The 19,647-nt window shown below is 34.8% G+C and overlaps 1 protein-coding gene across 1 annotated transcript in view; it reads right to left on the bottom strand.

Moving 5' to 3' along the window:
- LOC100889158 overlaps nt 1–19,647 on the bottom strand; it is a 31,071-nt gene that overhangs the window by 7,499 nt on the left and 3,925 nt on the right. Inside the window, exons 6-18 of the mRNA XM_030997161.1 lie at nt 18,819–18,908; nt 17,232–17,333; nt 15,840–15,953; nt 14,927–15,040; nt 12,525–12,650; nt 9,174–9,428; nt 8,476–8,588; nt 6,849–7,068; nt 5,625–5,741; nt 4,664–4,785; nt 3,192–3,338; nt 2,559–2,744; nt 1,139–1,567 (exon numbers count right to left, since the gene is read on the bottom strand). Of these exons, the coding sequence (XP_030853021.1) occupies nt 1,139–1,567; nt 2,559–2,744; nt 3,192–3,338; nt 4,664–4,785; nt 5,625–5,741; nt 6,849–7,068; nt 8,476–8,588; nt 9,174–9,428; nt 12,525–12,650; nt 14,927–15,040; nt 15,840–15,953; nt 17,232–17,333; nt 18,819–18,908 (2,135 nt within the window). The remainder of the gene's footprint in view (nt 1–1,138; nt 1,568–2,558; nt 2,745–3,191; nt 3,339–4,663; nt 4,786–5,624; nt 5,742–6,848; nt 7,069–8,475; nt 8,589–9,173; nt 9,429–12,524; nt 12,651–14,926; nt 15,041–15,839; nt 15,954–17,231; nt 17,334–18,818; nt 18,909–19,647) is intronic.

The following is a 19,647-nucleotide window of genomic DNA, read 5'->3' as shown; positions in this document are numbered from 1 at the left end:
ATAATGGACCTTGCTTCTGGAGTGCTGTACCACGTGAAATACGTGAATTGAAATTTGTTAACACTTTATTAAAACGTAAATACAAACAATATTTGATGGACCTATATTGATGGTAGCTAAAAATTTCAATGTTTGTTAAACTCATTATATTTTACATGTCATTGTTATTTGATTTACTTGTTATTATAGCTTAAATTAAATCATGAGACTTTTTATATCTAATTATTTGGTCAGCCGCATATAAGGACCACCTGCTACCATGAAGCTGTTTTTTTTTATTGCTTGGCAAAATAACTAGAATTGATTTGAACTGAATATATGAAAAAAAACGTTATTCTGCCCCCCTCCCCCCCCCCCTATGATCTCGGCCGTCGAAAGTCCGATGAACGCGAAAATTTACATGTTTGTAGATATTTACGTAAGGAACAAGGTGGTATAATTCGTTTTTTCCTAATATGCAAATTTTGTTGTTATAGCCTAATTAATTATGCAAAATGCTAATTTTATGCATTTTACAGAAAACTCTTTTTATTTGTCTGTAGACTTGTGAAGAATGTTGAAAATGTATTGAATAAATGTTTCCTTCATCTCTAATTCATGAGGTTACCTTATTTTTATGATATTTGAAAATGCATAGGTTAATTTGCATAAATTATGAATATAAAATCTAGAAATATACAGGGAACTATAATCATTACAAAAATGGTCAGACTCCACTTTTTGAATGTTAATTGAAACCCATTATTCATATGAAACTTCTTTTCTAACACAAAATAGTTATTTTGACGTAATTAATAATGTTAATTTATGCAAATTTGATGCAATTTTCAAATATTTATTTTCTTTTGTATTTTATTGTTTTTTCTTTCTTATTATATCTATTGTTTTATTTCTAATGTATTCTTTTGTTTTGGAATACATCAAGTTACTTTGAGAAACATATAAAAGCAATTTGATATCAATTTATAGTATTTACATTTCTGCTTGTACATGAATATATGCAATTATAGCATATTTTTGATGACATGCGCATACTAATTGTTATGTAACACCTTACAGGTATATCCGATGTCGACGAAAATGTCCCAGGCCCCCCCCCCCCCCAGTACAGTAAGGGTTAAATTGTTATGGGTCTTACCATTATCGTTGTGAAGGTAAAGTTGATGGATTCGGTCAAGGCTGCTATATTCCCTTGACCAATACTGAGAGAAATCACGGGAGAGTTAGCCGATCGATTGAAGCCTTCATTATCCGCACTCAATGTGCGCAATGATTTAGAAATGAACAGGGCTGGAGTTGAAAATACATTGAAGTTGACCCGAACGTATCCACTACTGCCATTCGACTGCGATCCCGAGAGTGGGGCCGTGGACGAAATGATGGATGAAACTGAAGGTGGAATGTTGACCTGAGCAATAGTGTCTGGTCTGGTAGCAATGTTCTCATCGCGGTCATCTTGGGTCGGAGCATTGATGGTAATATTGGACTTGGTCAGGTCTGAAAGACTGGATCCAGCTAGCGAAAGCACAAGACCACGCATTATGTCCTCAGCAGGTACACTCTGGACCTGTTATTTGAATCAGAACTTCATTTATCATTATTATTGTTATTATCATATTTATTTTACATTAAGACTACTATTATCATTATCATTATTATTGTATTTTTATATTTTATTCATTAACAATAATATCAATATTTTTTTTAAAATTATAATTATTATTATTATTATCATTATCATCCAAAAATATAGAACTGGGGGAGGGTACCTTTGCTCATGCATAGCCTTTGCTGTGAAATGTTCTCCCTTGAAAGCAGATCAGTTGAGGTGTTTAAAATTGATCTAAAATTATTTCTATTTGGATTGAAATATAATTAATTGCTCCCTTTTATTTAATTTTTCTGTAGTTTGTATAAAATGCAGATGCTTTTTTGTGATTTCTCCTTCGCACTAGTACACCATGAGTATTTGATTTCAAGTACCTTTCGAAGGTACAAATCGAAGATTGTAATCATTATCATCATCATCATTGATTTTATTTGTATTATTGTCATCACTATCATTAATACTCTAATTATTATTAAAATTATTAATATCATTATAAAATATTTCCATTAGTTTTGTCATTATTATCACTATTACTATTATAATTATAATTGTTATTCATATTATTATTATCATTGTTATCATTATCATAATTATCATAGTTATTATAATCATCATTATTGATGACGACGATTGAAAATGACGGAGGCGATTAGCACCATGCAAAGACGTTCAAGTAAGGCTTCCCCCAAATTAAAAACGTGCACAAATAATGATGTTGCTTGGTAGATCTTTTTTAAAATGAAAACAAATATGGTGAAAGTGTCGCGCCTTGTTGGACACCAGATAGAATGAGACGGGAATGGACGAATGGCAGTGTCAGTTTTGTTTTTTCAATTCTTTTCATTTCGAATATCCATGTCTACAATTATATAACTTGGACATGAAATTCTATATTATAGTGGTTGAATCAAATTATTTTTCATAGCCTACGATATCAATGTAAAATCACCTGTACGGCTACATATGGCTGCTGAATGTTGAGCATCTCACCATCGGCAACCTCAACACGACTGATTTGTTCCTCAAAAGCCTGGACAAATTTACTTATTGCCCCACCATTTTCCTCTGCAGCTTCAAGTTCCTCTGTGTCTACCTGAGCTATATTGCTCACAATACTTGTTATAGACTCTGTTACCTGTCAATTCAAACACAAAATATGAAGATGATTTAAACTACCGTATAGTAGGAGAAAAATGCCAAATCTTGAAAGTCAAACTGAATGAAGATTGGGTATTAAATAACATGACAGCCTTAGCACAGCTGTTATTCTAAAACTGTTACACAACTTCTGGAAGAAGCAACTGCCAAGGGGTCAAAATATATGAAAGGACAGTGACAGGCCTCAATCAGTCATAGAACCAATAAAGTATTATACAAAATGATTTTAAAAAAGAGCCTGATACGAGGTAAGGCTCTAGTCAATTCTCTATTCACAGTAGTTTAGCTTCAAGGCGTCCAATATTGTTAAAACTGGTTGAGAGTCAAATTTTTCCCCCATTAGATAATTAACGGAACATAATAAAATTCATCAACAATCGCAACTTCAAGTTCAATAGGATTAGTCTTGCATCGTGCAGAATACCTCTTCACCAGTAAGATTTTGCTGCACAATGTTGGATGTTATCTGTGTCACAAACGAGATGTCATCTGATGTGATATCTTCGATGTTGGAAGTAACAGCTGATATTTGCTGGCTAACTTCACCTGCATTTTCTTCACTAACAATTACCTACAATTTGAAGGGAAAATATCAATACAGCATGTACACGTTGAGTGATACGACTCTCCCTCCTTAAGGTAACATAACATTAGCGAACATGTTTCCCTTAATACAATATTGCAATGACATATAAGTTTATTATTATGTTTAAAAAAAAATTATTATTAAAAAAAACACTGTGTCCCATAATATCTAATTTCACAACTAATGAACCGGTATCTATCAAACGAATTTAGCAGTTATAATATTGTTCACGCTTGTCACACCAACATTTTACAAATGCAATAATTCAGTAAAATTCTATTATTTCAAACTATTTTATGGTTTTAAATGCTGTATTAATAACAATAAGTAGGCCTATTGCAAATGCTCCTATTGCAGTATTGTCAATGAATATGACAGAGAATAAGTTGCCGCCTTAAAGGTATTACAAAGTTTTGGTATGGGGTCATGAATTTGGTTGAAATGAAGCAGGTATGCGATTTTACAATATTCAATGATCTTTGTCTTGGTTGAAATCGAGTCTCAAGTAATAAAAGTGAAAATAATGAATTCTTTATGTTGTATAGCGCCCTCTCAAGACTGATATTACTTTAGCACTAAAACAATGTTTCTTGACTACAATCGATCAATTTGCTATTCCAGTTTGGAAATTATATATCAGAACTGCATATTCCGAGATTTTCATGGTCGCAGCTACCATAGAATGGCCTTAGACGCTATTTGAATTATTTGAAATTTACCGGGAGCACAGTAAATTTTGTATCATTCAATTTCTTGAAAGCAGAAGTGTTTTAGGGGCTAAATTTTCTAGTGCTTTTAAAACATTCACAGGGGCATCCAAGTATATCAACATTTTAAAGAATTACTATTAATTCAATTTTCATAATTTCCCAAAACTTTGCATTACCTTTAAGTAAACATCGTCCAGCGCATTTGCGATTGGAATTAAAACCAGTAGAATTGATTGTCCATGGGCTATTCATTACCTGTTATGCATGCTTTTATAGTTTTCAAATGTAAAGTAAGGATACACTCTAAAAAAAAAAGTTGAGTAAGAAAGGAAAATGAATGTTTATTGCTTTTAAATGTACACAATACTGAATAAAAATGTACACAATACTTGGTAAAAATAAAGTACCAAATCGGGTGAAATCTACGCAATGAAAGGTCATCTTATACTTATATTTTATTTTTTATAATTGTCTTTTCTTTCTCCAGGTTGTAATCATCAGTGGTATCTATACTTTACTAAACATGATTGAATTACATATGAAGGGTATTACAAAGCATCTTTTCAATGATTGAAATTTGAAGAAAAAAATTCCAAAAACCTGTGCAATTTCAGTGAGAATATCTGTGACATTTCTAAATGGTCCGCAATTATCCACAGGTTGCCACTGGCTCTGGGTAATACCATCGCCGATACACAGAGCCCGTCCAATGGGTTCATTGGCTGTTTGGTATAAAAGAAATACACATATATCTTTTATATATATATCAAAAGAACACTGGCAAACAACTATTACCATATAAAAAGAAAGGAGACATAAATAAAGTAAAGAAGTAGCGTCTATGAAATTTTTCTGAAGTAATTCATGACTCTGGAACTATTCAACACATTCAATAACATCCCCCGGATGTAGAATATTAATTGAGGTCTGAGGGCTGGGGGCTTGGGGTTCCTGCATTCATGTTTTCTATGTGTGCCTCGCTTAAATTCAGATTTACTCCAAAAAAAGTTTGGGGGCTTGAATATCTATAGGGAGGGGCTTTTAGCATCCAAGCCCTCATCTTGATTTGCTGATGTTCAATACCGGAGGGAAAGTAGCTACATCGGTTTGACATCATGATATCGAGGATATTTTGGAAATAGTGTTGCAAGTGAGTGAGTCTCTTTCAATTCGACTGTCATCGCAGTCTAAACAGAATTTACGTTATAGCTTCATTGTCGTCCATAATCTAGAGCTACTTTTGCAAGCCTTAATGCCTGTTCAGATATGACGTGGCAAAACCGTAGCGGTTTGTTTTTTCATGATGACGTAAAGTGTAATACGCATCACATTTCTATCTCTTTTGACACAGAGATAAGTGCATACGCCAAAGACATTTGCTACGCGCAGTTGCAATTCATTAAGACCTCACAACAACAAAACCTGTGGTGTCTTTTTTGCGGCGGTTTATCACTCCATATCTGAACAAACCTTTAGGGAGAATTATCATATTAGTCGTGCTATTCAACTCAATGCCTCGTCCACTTCCTCGAATAAAAAATGAATGACCATCAAAACCAACCTTTAGTAGTGTTGAAAGGACACATTCCTGTTGAATCTGCCCATGTTCCGTTTTCACCCACCGGAAATTCGACTCTTTCAAACCGAGGAGAAATCCATGAGATATTCTGGCAAATAGCTTCACAAAAAGAAAGAAAAAATCATCAAAAAGAAAAAAAAGGCTCAACCGACATAGATTTTGATAAATATAAACAAGAATGATAATTAAAGGTAAAGACCAGTATTGGAAACGCCCCAATTTCAAAAAAAGGAAATGGAAGCTCTTATTACAAATCATGTAAAAGAATATGTTTTGACTAATAAGTGATCATACAAATTTTGCCAAGAAACCGCCTACTAATTGATATATTTGGTAAATTATTACATCTATTTGGACCTGATAGATATTACGCACGTGTCGCGCACATGTGCGTAGTCCCATATATATCTTTCTGTGTACAGTGCTTGTAACTTTACCAAGACTGGGGCAAATTTCTTATCATTTTGATGATTCCAGAACCTTGCAGTACACACCATACTTATATGCTAGATGATCAACCTTTTCTGATCGATTCCACAACGTTTCTTTCACAATGCAATCACATGACCATAAATGAAGGGCCACAAGGCCGCAAAACTTTGAATGACCATGTGCACACACACGCACACATGCGCGCGCACACGCACACATACATGTATGTGTATGTAAATATATCATGATGCTTGATTATTATAATTGAGTGATATTAAGTTTGTATGACATGTATATTTGTCCATACAATGTATTTGTTTTTGTATGTGTTTGCACTTCAGAATCTGAAGAAAGCCTCACAAGCCAAAAGCTCGTAATACAATTATAAAGTACAGCCACGTCTCACGTTCCTAGACCATTTTCTTCACGCCTATATATATATATATATATATATATAGCTTATATAATTGTTATGTACATTTGTGTGCGTACGTGTGTGTTTGTGTTTGTGTGTGTAATACTCATGCATATCAATTTACTAATGCCACACATCCAGTTCAGTGCCGTATCCAGCCTAGCCATACCCCCTCCTTTGACGGCCCATGTAAAATAAATACTTGCAATGAGTAATAACACAAAGGCGAGACAAAATACGTCGTGACCCCTGGCTTTTCGCGTCCCCTACCTGACATCTCTCTATGGATACCCCATGCACAATGCTGGATATATATACATTGACCTTTAGAACTACATGTATATGAATGAACTTGGTACCGTTATTTTGAACTGAAATGGTGTTGGAATCGAGAAAACCATTTGATTCATTGGCTAGACTCTCGAGAGATAGTCCAAAAAGATCTTGTGTCTCCAGTGCCGTTAAATTGGTCGGCTCGATGAAGATATTCATGTCAGCTTTGACGCTTCCTGGTTTTAGGGCTCTGCATACTACTGATACGCCCTCCAACCCAGTACTGGTTCGGAGGCCTTGCTCCACCTTAACACAGGTAAAAAAACGACAAATAAAAAAGGTAAAACGTTTAATAGATATGTCCTTGTTTAAGACTGGTACTCTCCCTGTAACTTCTAAAAGTATACGTCATAGCGGAAAACCTTTATTTGTAAGTTAATTATACTTGTGGTAGAACTGCATTTTGAATAATCTTGGAGAACTGAGTGAAATTATCTGTACCATCAGTATGAACTGGTGCCGTTTAAGAACTGGGGTGGCTGTTCGAATGTCGGGGCTGCTTTTGCTGAGATATAAAGTGTATCATGAAGTTTTTCAATTAATAATGAGAAGGTTGAGTATATAATTGGTAAAGGTGAGAAGAAATTTGTGAGCTTACTCATTCTGTTGCCTCAGTTTGGACATGTTGCAAGAATGTCATAGAAAAAACTTTCCCCAGAAAATACTGGTTCTAATAGTTTGAAACCCATCAAATTCGAAATGCAAGGCATAAGCCAGATGTGTCTCGCGCATCTCTGACCAAATTTACATAAATGATGTGAAAGAGCATCACTGACTCAAGTTTGGGTTGCACCTACGAACCATTGTATTCAGAGTAAAAACTTAAAGCTTATTACCGGTAAACCGAAAATGATATGACGCAAGTATGGTCACAGTAGAATAAACATTTGCAAAGTTATCGAAAACATTATCGCTAGTTGCTAAGTTATTTGTCACAGGGAGGCCCACAAAATAAGCTCTGACCTTATATTATAACGTAACCCTCGACAGCAGCATAATTTTTGTCACGAGAGAGTCTAATTTTGCACGTAAACTTTAACATTTGTCACAGGCGACGGAGAAAGAATGCTTTCGGATCCATTAGTGGCTTAGCATAGTCTCTACCACCGGAAGGTGAGACAATGATGAGAATAGCTGATAATGTTTATGTTACATGTACATGCAATCAGCCTTTACCAATTGCCGCTAGGAAACTTGTTTTATAATGTACTCGCATTCTAAAATTAAACTGTACATTTTAAACCCAAAACAATATTAGGCCTTGCCTTGCAGAATACAACTATAACGTAGTCGGCATTTCAAATATGAGTTAAGTTTGAGTTGAGTTGAGTTTGAAGTTTATTATCCAAAACAAAAAAGTACATCAATATAAGAATCAAATGTGAATGATTAATTAACATTGAAAGGATAAATGGGACCAGAAAATAGCATTTAATGCTAATCGTGTCTAGTACCATTAACACACAAAAGTATCACAGCAATAAATCTAGGGTAAATATGTTCTCTGCTTATATACAAAGCTTTGGTATTTTACACTAAATAAAAGATGAAGAATTATATAACATAATATTTACAAAAAGGCAAGAGCCTTGGTTCTAAGTTATAAACAACTATTCTATTAAAATGCATCAGTAATGTTTAGGATATACTTACATAGGTGCTGATGTTGAACGCCGTTTCTCTATAGAGTTTAGAAGTTTGGTCATAAAGCTCATCGCGGAATGAAATGGCAAATCTAGCATTCAAAACTTTTATATTGGTAAGATCTGAAAATCCAAACATACATAACAGGAATCAATGGTAGATTAAGGGAAGGGCACTGAGGGAGGGGAGGGGAGCTTTGTCGGAGCATGTTTAAGGTAAAACGGATCAGCAAAAACCTGATGATTATTTGCAAAGTTTAGGAAAAAAGGCCAATTTACACAGACCTAAAGTACTTTGTTTTGATACTGAGGATATTTCAATCGTTTATAACGTTAACCTGCAAGCTCCATGCTGCAACAACTAGGCGTTGTGGCGTGCGCCTGTAATCCAGCTAAAAAGTGGAAGTTACAAACTGATTCAGCCGAGGACGCAGGTTCGAAACTGAGTCACGTCTTTCGGATGGTGACGTTTAAAGGTCGGTCCCAGACGTAAATAATCATATCAGATTGATACACGTCTGTAAAAACCCAATACACACACACATCCATGCTGCATGCATGAAACTTTTCGCAATAACAAGGGTATTCTACTTTTTTCGAGAGCAGATATAAAACCTGGCTAGAGTACACAGGTCGCCTTGATTAAAAGCTAGACACAAACCTAAATTTTGTTATTTTTCTTTTGTTGGCCTCATGCAAAGCTTTTACCTTTGACATATACAGATGCTGGCGTCGTGTCTAAAGTTTCTTCATGTCTCCCTGAGCCTCGGCAGAAGTAATACCCGATGTTACTGGGCGAGACAGACATGATTATCAAAGGATTCTGGTTTTCACTGTTGGGCAAAAGGACATCATCTTTGTACCAGTGGTATCGCTTGGCATTGTTGAAACTACATGTCAGCTCCACTCTGGCATTGATGATGACTATCTGGCTTGACGGATGGACAGAAATCTCCAAAGGAACTATATTCCAGGTAGGAATTAGAACATACGACGGTGAATGAGGTAATTTCAATATCAATAATGATGTAGAAAATAATGATGATGATGACAACCATTGTTTTGTAAAGTGCTTTAATCAGTTGTAAATTGGATATAGCGCTATAAAAGAAACAATTTATTATATATATAATAATAATAATAATAATAACTAGACTTTAATTCGTCACTGAGACGAATTAGGTGATACGTATGATAATGGTTTACATAACGAATAATGCATTACACGATATATTATTCTGTAAAATGCTTCTCCCATTTATATGCTTATCCCATTATGATCTATTCATATGTCAAGATTAAATTGTGTCTCCTTGATCATCATGGATCTAGGGAAGATAGATTGCAACAATATATGACCTTTGACCCTGTGCAGTGTCCAGTTACACATTTGACTCTAATTTACATCATGAAGAACACCTTTTGACGATTTTATCTTATTCAAAGAAATGAAAATGTAATTGATAAATGATTTTCATCATTATGATAATGATGATCATGATGATAATGATCATGATCATGAGCGCAATCCTGACATCTTATTGAAAATATAAGAATTGAGTTAGATAGCATATAGTCTAAGCTACAACATACTCAAAAATCAACAAAATCCAAGCAGAACTAACGGCGATATTGCTTGCAAAAGACAGGAATGTAGAATCCAGATTTGAGAAAAAGTCATCTCCCTTAGGGATTACACGCAAAAAGTAATGGATTAAGTGATAATAGGGTAATAATAAAGTAAAAAGTGTTGTTTATGACATTATTTGTGATTCTACGTGTTTAAATAATCAAAGGAGATGGTACAGTGAAGGTCAAAAGGAAAAAAAAAGTGTTGGAGACACCCGGAATCGAACCAGGGATCTCGAGGTTGGAAGTCAAGTGCGTTACCGATATAACAAAACATCTCCCATAGCGATTAATTACACGTAAACGGGAAATGGAATTCAGAAATCCTACTTTGCAAGTGAAATATGAGCATAATCCCGGCATCTGATCGAAATATAAAAGGCACACGTGTGATAGCTTATTGTCTCAGCTACAACATATTCGAAGCTCAGCGAAAACAAAACTAAAATATGGGAGATTTCGCTCGCAAAAGACAGGAGTGTAGAATCCAGTTTTGAGAAAAAGTCATGTCCCATAGAGAATACACGCAAAATGTGAAAAATTGACATGCCTCCTTTAATCACAAAAGTACGCCTTGATGCCTTAGTCAAAATGAAAAATTGTGGCAACTATACTTGTAGAAAATTGTCTCAGCTAGAACATATCAAAATTTGAAAGAAAATTCATCCATATTTACAGAGATACAATCAATTTTCCAAAAATATGCTGACGTCATAATATGCAAATTAAAATTTTGAGTTTGGAGGCCATTATGATGACGTCATGAGTTAATTGAGGATCAAATGAGACATGAAATCATATCTCCGACTCATAATCTATCCAAATATGACAAAATATTAGGAGTTTCTATCTATTCTAAAGAGTTACAATGAATTTTATATAGGCATGTTTTTGCCCATGTATTGTGGATAAAGATAACGCAAATCCGCGCGTGCTGTCAACTTTGACGGACGCTCATTGCGTTAATAAAAGGTGAACAAATTATCAAAATGCTTGGAAAAATGTACCGAATATGATGAACGAAAAAAATCGGCGATTCTATGTTGCAAAATGCCAGTACGCGCGAAAACGCGCGCGCATGCGCGTGTGCGTAATTTTTTTAATTAAATGCTCCATATGGCCTGAAACGTATGCAAAAAAAATTTGGGATGATTTAGAGCATTTTTAATTATTGCGCGCGCGTAAACGCGCGGACGAGCGCGCACGCGCGCATTTACGCACGTTTATTGACCTCAACTTGACTGGACGGATATTGATCTTAATCATGATAAATATGAATGAAAAATTATTATTCGTTATAAAGATATTATCATTAGTTGATTTTCACAAAATGGCGCCTGGATGACGTCACGATTACTTTGAGTCTTTGAAAAGTCACGCAGTTCTAAGTTAGACTAAGATCTATCATCATTGAAAGATTCATAACAATGGCTTCGTTCAGTCTTGAGATATCCTGCGAACAAATTCGAGGAAGAATAATAATAAATAAATAAATAATAAAAATCTTGACGAAATCAAAAGGTGATACGTCTACGTACGTATCACCTAATAATTATGATTATATGAATAGAGAAAATACACATTCCCTACTACTACTACTACTACTACTACTACTAATACTACTCGTTATACTACTACTACTACTACTACTACTACTCCTACTACTAATAATGATGATTACAGCTACATTAACATATTTGTAAATACCCATGGGATGCTTATGGCACCAACAAAATAGTATTATGAGCCCTACACTTGCTATTAGGCCCTGAAAGCATTTAAGGAAAGCTTCCTAACAGGTATCTTTTTTCTATATAATAATAATTATGATTATATGAATAGAGAAAATACACATTCCCTACTACTACTACTACTACTACTACTACTAATACTACTCGTTATACTACTACTACTACTACTACTACTACTACTACTACTACTACTACTACTCCTACTACTAATAATGATGATTACAGCTACATTAACATATTTGTAAATACCCATGGGATGCTTATGGCACCAACAAAATAGTATTATGAGCCCTACACTTGCTATTAGGCCCTGAAAGCATTTAAGGAAAGCTTCCTAACATGTATCTATTTTCTACACCTGGATAGATAGTGACAAATGTGCATTAATGAATATCGAAGACAGATAAGTAAAAGTTCCCCCACTAAAAGGGGGAAAGATTCGACTTTTGTTTTCATATCCAGAGATGATGAAAAGTTATTTTATTTTAATACTTATCTTGAAATAAAAAGGTGGTTCATCATTTCTGAGGGTAAAACAATGAGTCTAATCAATTTCAAAATTTTAGTTCCTATTCAACCATTTTACGAAACGATGTGAATCATGGATTTGCAAAACATAATACGTTTAAGATATTTAACATTTAACATATTTAAAAGTAAATCCAAACAAATGACTTACGAGTTGGTTCATCACAATAGATCCCCTCATAATGATCTTGGCATTCACACTCGTACTGTCCCTGTCCAATAGGACTGCAGACACCATTGACACACAGGTTTGGTTGGGTGCAAGGATCGGTGTTACCTGTCAAAAGTAAAATTGTTGTAGCATAGAATTTACAAATTAATGTTTGTAGTTTTATTCCTCAGTTTCCAGGGCAACATTGGCTAAACATATTGTTTTGATTAATTTACGTTTAAGAGATGAAGGGGTAATCTCAAAGAAAGGGAAAATGCAAAGATTCAACCACTGGTAACAACTTGGGAGCTCCTAATGTTAGTCGTTGTGATAATCATATGTTCCCAAGGTTCGTTTTTGCTAAAGGTTCTTTTTATTATTAAGTAACCGTTAGTTTCCTCTAAACCAAAAAACTATTTGACTTGTACGAAGAATTCCGATTGGTATATTCTTTACTACTAAGTTGGATGAAATGATTAATTCAAATTACCAGAACGTTTTGTTGTCTATTAAGAATTTGATAAATCAGTGGTCTAAGAGAAATCTTACTGTTGTAGGAAGGGTCATTGTTGTATAAAAACACCTCCTACTTTCAAAGTTAACGTATTTGAATTTAATATTCCAGATCCACCAACAGAGGTTATTAATGATCTTAATATATCATTATATAGGTTTATCAGAAAAGGTATGGATAGAGTTACCAGAAACCAAATGATTCAATATTATGGTAAAGGTGGGATAGGAAGGTTGATGTTAAAACTTATATTCGCATGTCTGCGCGCACAAAACTTTCAACATGCTCCAAATCGTCTCAAATTCATTTCCTAAATGTTTTAGGCCATTTTTAGCATTTTTCGTGCCCAACATAGAGTCGTCATTTTTTCTTTCATGATATTTTTCATACTTTTTCGAACAATTTCATACCATTTTTATCTGTTTATGACCATTAATAACGGAATGATCGTCCGTTAAAAATAAATGTCCTTGCGCGCTATAGCTCCTGTAAAATAAAGCATATATCGACAAAAACATGCCTATAACAAGACCATTATAGCTTTTTGGAATTCTTGAGGACCGCCACTTTTTTAAATATTTAGATAGAGTATGGGTAGAAGATATGATTTCATGTCTCATTTGGCCATTAAGTACATCTTGACGTCATCATAAAAAGGCCGTGGAACTCAAAATACGATTTTGCATATATCGACAAAAACATGCCTATAACAAAACCATTAAAGTTCTTTGGAATTCTTGAGGACCGCCACTTTTTTAAAATATTTAGATAGAGTATGGATAGAAGATATGATTTCATGTCTCATATGGCCATTAAGTACATCTTGACGTCATCATAAAATGGCCTTGGAACTCAAAATACGATTTTGCATATTATTACGTCAGCAAATTTATGGAAAATTGATTGTATCTCTGTAAATATTGATCAATTTTTCTTCCGAATCTTGATATGTTGAAACTGAAACAACTTTCTTTAAGGTCAATTACACATTTTTTTCATTTGAGAAAGTCATCATATGTAAAATTGCAATTAAAGGAGACAAGACAGAATTTTCTTAATTTGCGTGTTTTGTCTATGGACGGTGAATTTCGTTCACATCATGAATCTACATATCATTGTTCTTTGAGCAGTATTTTTGCTCTATGTTTTCCCCAAATTTGCTATGATATAACTGAGATTTTAAGCTATATGCAATCTGCCTTTTGTTTTTTGATCAAATGTTGGGGTCATGTCAACATTTTCAATTGAAAGTTGAATTGGGATTATGACAAGGCCGTTCGTCAGCTTTGCATGTAGAGTTTATGAGAATTATTAAGGTATATTGGTTAAAGCACTTGCCTGCTATTCCGGCGACACACGTTCGATTCCCGGTAGTCAATTTTGTTTTGGATTTTTTGTTTTAATATTTGATTTTATCACGGGTACCCTCCCGTTTGTGACTATCTGACAAGAGACGGTTGATACTAAGCTGCTGAGACATTTTGATAGAACATGACGGGTGGAGTATTTTATAAAATGAGATGAAATTTTGAAAATGCATTATTCTTTATGTCAATTAGGGTCAAAGGTGTAACTGGTTATGGTACAGGGTCAATTGTCATATTGTTTCGCTCTTTCTTCCATAGATCCATAATCATCAATGCTAGACAGTTGAAACTTGACATTTGAATAGACCATATTATGGGAGGAGAATATTTTATATGATGATATGAAATCGTGAAAATGCGTTTTTCAATATGTGAAACTTGTGCATACGTATCACGTAATTCGTCAAAGTGATTTCCCATTTCTCAATGAGCAACATGCAATATTATTTTTGGATTTTGCTTTACTTAAAAAGTATATTAATATAGGAATGTAATCTGCTCCGACTTTATATAAAGCTTACCTGAATCACACGTCATCCCATCATAGCCATCAACACAGTCACAGGTGAAGCTGTCAATTAGATTGTTACACGTTCCTCCATTCAGACAGGGATAGCTGGCACATTCGTCGATATCTGTGTGAATTGAGATTCAATGACAATCATTGGAATGAACGTGACGAGAAAATCATTTCCATTTTGACAGATTTTTCTATAAACCTTTGGCGACTAACAGGAAAACCAAAACAAGAACAAAGTTTTTTAAATGCAAATTAGTGACAATTGAGAAAGCAACTTCGTCATTTGCTGAACTATTGATAAATAAATCAAATGAAGTAAACAATCAAAATCTATCTTGTTTTGTTCGAAATTTTCCCCGAAATAATGGACTTAGAAGTAGAAAAAAAAGCTACGAAAGGCAATTGATCTTTCCTTTTGGGGTAAAATATATAAACAAAATGGACGCGGAAATGTTATAACAAGGACTGAGTTTTAAGACACCTTAGCGCCAAAAGTGGAATATTTATTATCTTTATGAAATATGCCACTCTTATCATACCCTAAAACAAATCTTCATAAACAGAGATCGCTGTGGGAACCACATTATCAACTCTGCTCCACTAATGGCCGCGCACTCCCTTTTTCGCAGGTTCCTACTCATAATCAAGACAAGCAATGTTTTTCTCAGTTATGCACCAAAATATGGAACACCCTTTCCATCTTGTGTCTGTATTTCACTTCTGTTGACTCTTAAGTTAAGAAATACCTTTAAATAATATTCCTCTCCACTAACTAGATATTTCTTTCTTTTTTCTTGAATCTTTATGTATAATTTCTCAATGAGCAACATGTAATATATCTTTTGGATTGTGCTACACTTAAAAGGTGTATGGATATAGAATTGTAATCTGTTTCGACTTTATATATAGCTCACCTGAATCACACGTAATCCCATCATAGCCATCAACACAGTCGCAGGTGAAGCTGTCAACTAGATTGTTACACGTTCCTCCATTGAAACAGGGATTGCTGGCACATCCGTCGATATCTGTGTGAAGTGAGTTTCAATGACAATCATTGGAATGAACGTGACGAGAAATATATTTCCATTTTGAAAGGTTTGTCCATCAACTTTTGGTGACTAACAGGAAAACCAAATAACAATTGTTTTTTAAATGCAAATTAGTGACAATTGAGTAAGCAACTTCTTCATTTGTAAAACTATTGATAAATAAATCAAATGAAGTAAACAATCGAAATATATCTTGTTTTGTTCGAATTTTTTTCCAAAATCATGGACCCAGAACAAGAAAAAAAGTCCAAAAACATTTATCGTTTTCTGATAAAGTTTGATGTGGTCTTGTAGAAAAAAAAGGTAAAAAAGGCAATTGATCTTTCCTTTGAGGCAGAAATATATAAACAAAGTTTACGCAGAAATGTAATAAGGTCTGAATTTAAGACACCTTAGCGCCAAAAGTTGAATAGTTGTTATTGCAATTAAATATGCCACTTCTATCATACCCTACCACAATAGCAAGTCTGCTCTACTAATGGCCATGCACTCTTATTTCCCCAGATGCCTTCTCAGAATCAAGAGAAGAAATGTTTTTCTCAGTACCGCACCAAAATGTGAAAGAAGAAGGGGAGTGGGAAGAAGGGGAGGGGGAAATAAGTCCAAGGAGTTAGGGAGGAGGAGGTGAAGGGACAGGGTCTTGGGGGTAGATTGTGTTTTAATGAAAGAAAAACTCATAATTTTATTCTGTAAAGTAATATGTTGAGAAATATTAAACTCAATTTTTAAGTTTTAAGGATTCACTCTTATTCTGAAAAAGCAATGATTGCCCTCGCTTTTTAAATGTCATTACTGTAGTGCGGTAATATTTTCCTATTATGTGATTGTGAAATATGTTAGTCCCATACATTGTGAAATTATAAACAATGTTTTATGTTGTGTTTATGTTCGTTTATAAAAATGATTATAAAAAGCTTTGGTATAATTATGATGCAGTTTTGTATAAACTATGATATGAACGAAAAAGGGTTCGAGTTTTGAGAAATAAACCAAGGAATACCACAAAAAAACATAAAATTGAAAAAGGTGTACGATTGTGAAATGAGAAGGTGAGTAGACTTTTTCACCTTCGTTATTAAAATCTCGAGAGGGGGGTTGCAGTTGCAATAACGATATTGAAATGTATTAAGAGGTGGAAATCACGATATGAGTTAGTCATGGTCTTAATCTTGCTTTTATTAAGTAAACACTGATATTCTTTAGAGCAAAATTCTTCTTTGAAACAATACGAAGGTCCAAAAAGCACTAACGTACAATTACACACAGCTCCAGTGAATCCTTCAAGGCATTCGCATGCATTCCCATCGGCATTACAGTTACCTCCATTCAGACACTGATCGTCACTAGAACAGAATTCTACAAAGAGAAAAGAAAATGTCTTTTGATTAAAAACAAAATGTACACTGATCGATCTCGACCGATCCGTTCGAAAAGCTTTCCCTATCCATACTGTCAAGTATAAGGGAGGAGGGGGGGGGGGGAGGGTACATGAAAGGGGAAGGGGAGTGGGAACAAGGGGAGGAGAAATATGTCCAACGAGTTAGAGAGGAGGAGGTGAAGGGACAGGATTTGGAGTAGATTGTCTTTTAATAAAAAAAACTCATAATTTTGATTCTGTTAAAAAATATGTTGAGATATATTAAACTCAATTTTTGTTTGGAGGATTCACTCTTATTCTGAAAAAAAGCAATGCTTTTTCTCGTTTTTTATATGCCATTACTGTAGTGCGGTAATATTTTCCTATTATGTGATTGTGAAATATTTTAGTCCCATACATCGTAAATTTATGAACAACGATGTATTTTTTGTTTATGTTCGTTTATAAAATGATGAAAAAAAGCTTTGGTATAATTATGATGCAGTTATGTATAAACTATGATATGAACGAAAAAGAGTTTAATACACGCTCCTCCATTCGAACAGGGAAAGCTGTCACATTCATCGATATCTGTGTAAATTGAGTTTCAATGACAATCATTGTATAAATGAACGTGATGAGAAAATCATTTCCATTTTGTCAGATTTTTCTATAAATCTTTGGCGATTAACAGAAAAATCGAATACAAGTAGTTTTTAAATGCAAATTATTGACAATTGAGAAAGCAACTACTACATTTGTAAAACGATTGATAAATAAATCAAACGAAGAATACAATATAATTGTATTTTGTTTTGTCCGAATTCTTTTCCAAAATCATGGACTCAGAAGTGGAAAAAGTCTCCCAAACAATTATCGTTGTCTGACAAAGATGTATGTGGACCTTGAAGAGAAAAAGCTAACATAGGCAATTGACCTTTCTTTTGGGGTGAAATATACAATTTAGTAGCAAGGTCTGAGTTTTAAGACACCTCAGCGCCAAAAGTTGAATCGTTATTATCGAAATGAAATATGCCAATCTTATCGTACCCTAAAACAAATCTTGATAACCAGAGATTGTGACCACTTAAACAAAAATTGTTTGCCCCAGTAAATGGGAAAATTGCGTTGATCAATATTTCGCTCATTTGGGGGGGGGGGGAGGGAAGGGGGTAACAGAGCGATATTTTTTTTGTTATGCAGCACGACCCCTCCCAAACCCTTGAGGAAAAAAAAAGTGAGGGGGGTTTAAACCCCAAAACACCCTCCCACCCATGCGTTCGCGACTGATGTAGAGCCCCCGATTCAGTGTTATTGGAGACATACAGTTTTTAACATTCTCCTTTTTGATCCACACTGTAGCTTAATTCACACTTTTGTTATTTTGGAAGATGGAATGATTCTTAGAGCAAAGTTTGTTCATTGGTGATCGAATGGAGATGCGAAGCCTGAGTTGAAAGGTAGGAGGTGTGAAGAAATCTTACCTACGCCACAGCTTGAACCAGCTGGACAGGTGCACGTACCCGATTCACAAATCTCTGCGTTCTGACAATCCGCGTCATCGGTACAGGTGACTGTAACGAGCCAATGATAATTGTGAACAAGTATGAGATGGTCTGTATTTAAGTTATTTCAATGACAATGAGAACCAGTGGCGGATCCAGGGAGGGGTCCGGGGGCACGGGACTCCTCCCATGGGGTTAAAACAGGTAAAAACACGTTAATTTTACCATTATTTGAAGACGGGCTCCCTCCCCTGGTGCTCAAGGGGAAAGGGGGTTGTGATCTCCTTTTTTTGGGGGGGGGGGGGCAACATTATTCAGTGGCTGGCTGTTTCGCCTTTTAATATTTTCTCACAAATTGGGCCCCCTCCCCTGCTGCCGGCTGGATCCGCCCCTGATGAGAACGATTAAAAGAACCTGAACACGACGATGATAGTGATAATTATGAAGATAACTGTATTGATAACGACTGTGGTGATGATGAATTAAGACGACTACAATGTCATTATCCGAAGTTTATATTATCAAGTTCTAAGTTTCAAACCGAGTCGCTGTCCCCTTTTATTTTTTTATAGATATGAACATAACTTCAGGACAAAGTAAAACAGTTTACTTTCGTCATTGACATTCATTGAGCAGTTTCACACTTTTGTTATTTAGGAAGATGAATGATTCTTAGAGCAAAGTTTGTTCGTCAGTTCCTCGCTTTGAATCAACTAATAAAGGCCTTAGAACTAAAATAAATATTGTGACTTTTCATTGGTGATCGAATGGAAATGCGAAGCCTAAATTGAAAGGTAGGAGGTTTGAA

This window comes from Strongylocentrotus purpuratus, unplaced genomic scaffold, assembly GCF_000002235.5.
Source record: "Strongylocentrotus purpuratus isolate Spur 01 unplaced genomic scaffold, Spur_5.0 spur5_scaffold_4, whole genome shotgun sequence".
NCBI classification, from domain to species: domain Eukaryota; kingdom Metazoa; phylum Echinodermata; class Echinoidea; order Camarodonta; family Strongylocentrotidae; genus Strongylocentrotus; species Strongylocentrotus purpuratus.
The sequence above is the reverse complement of the archived record's forward strand: the minus strand, read 5'-3'. Positions and strand labels throughout refer to the sequence as shown.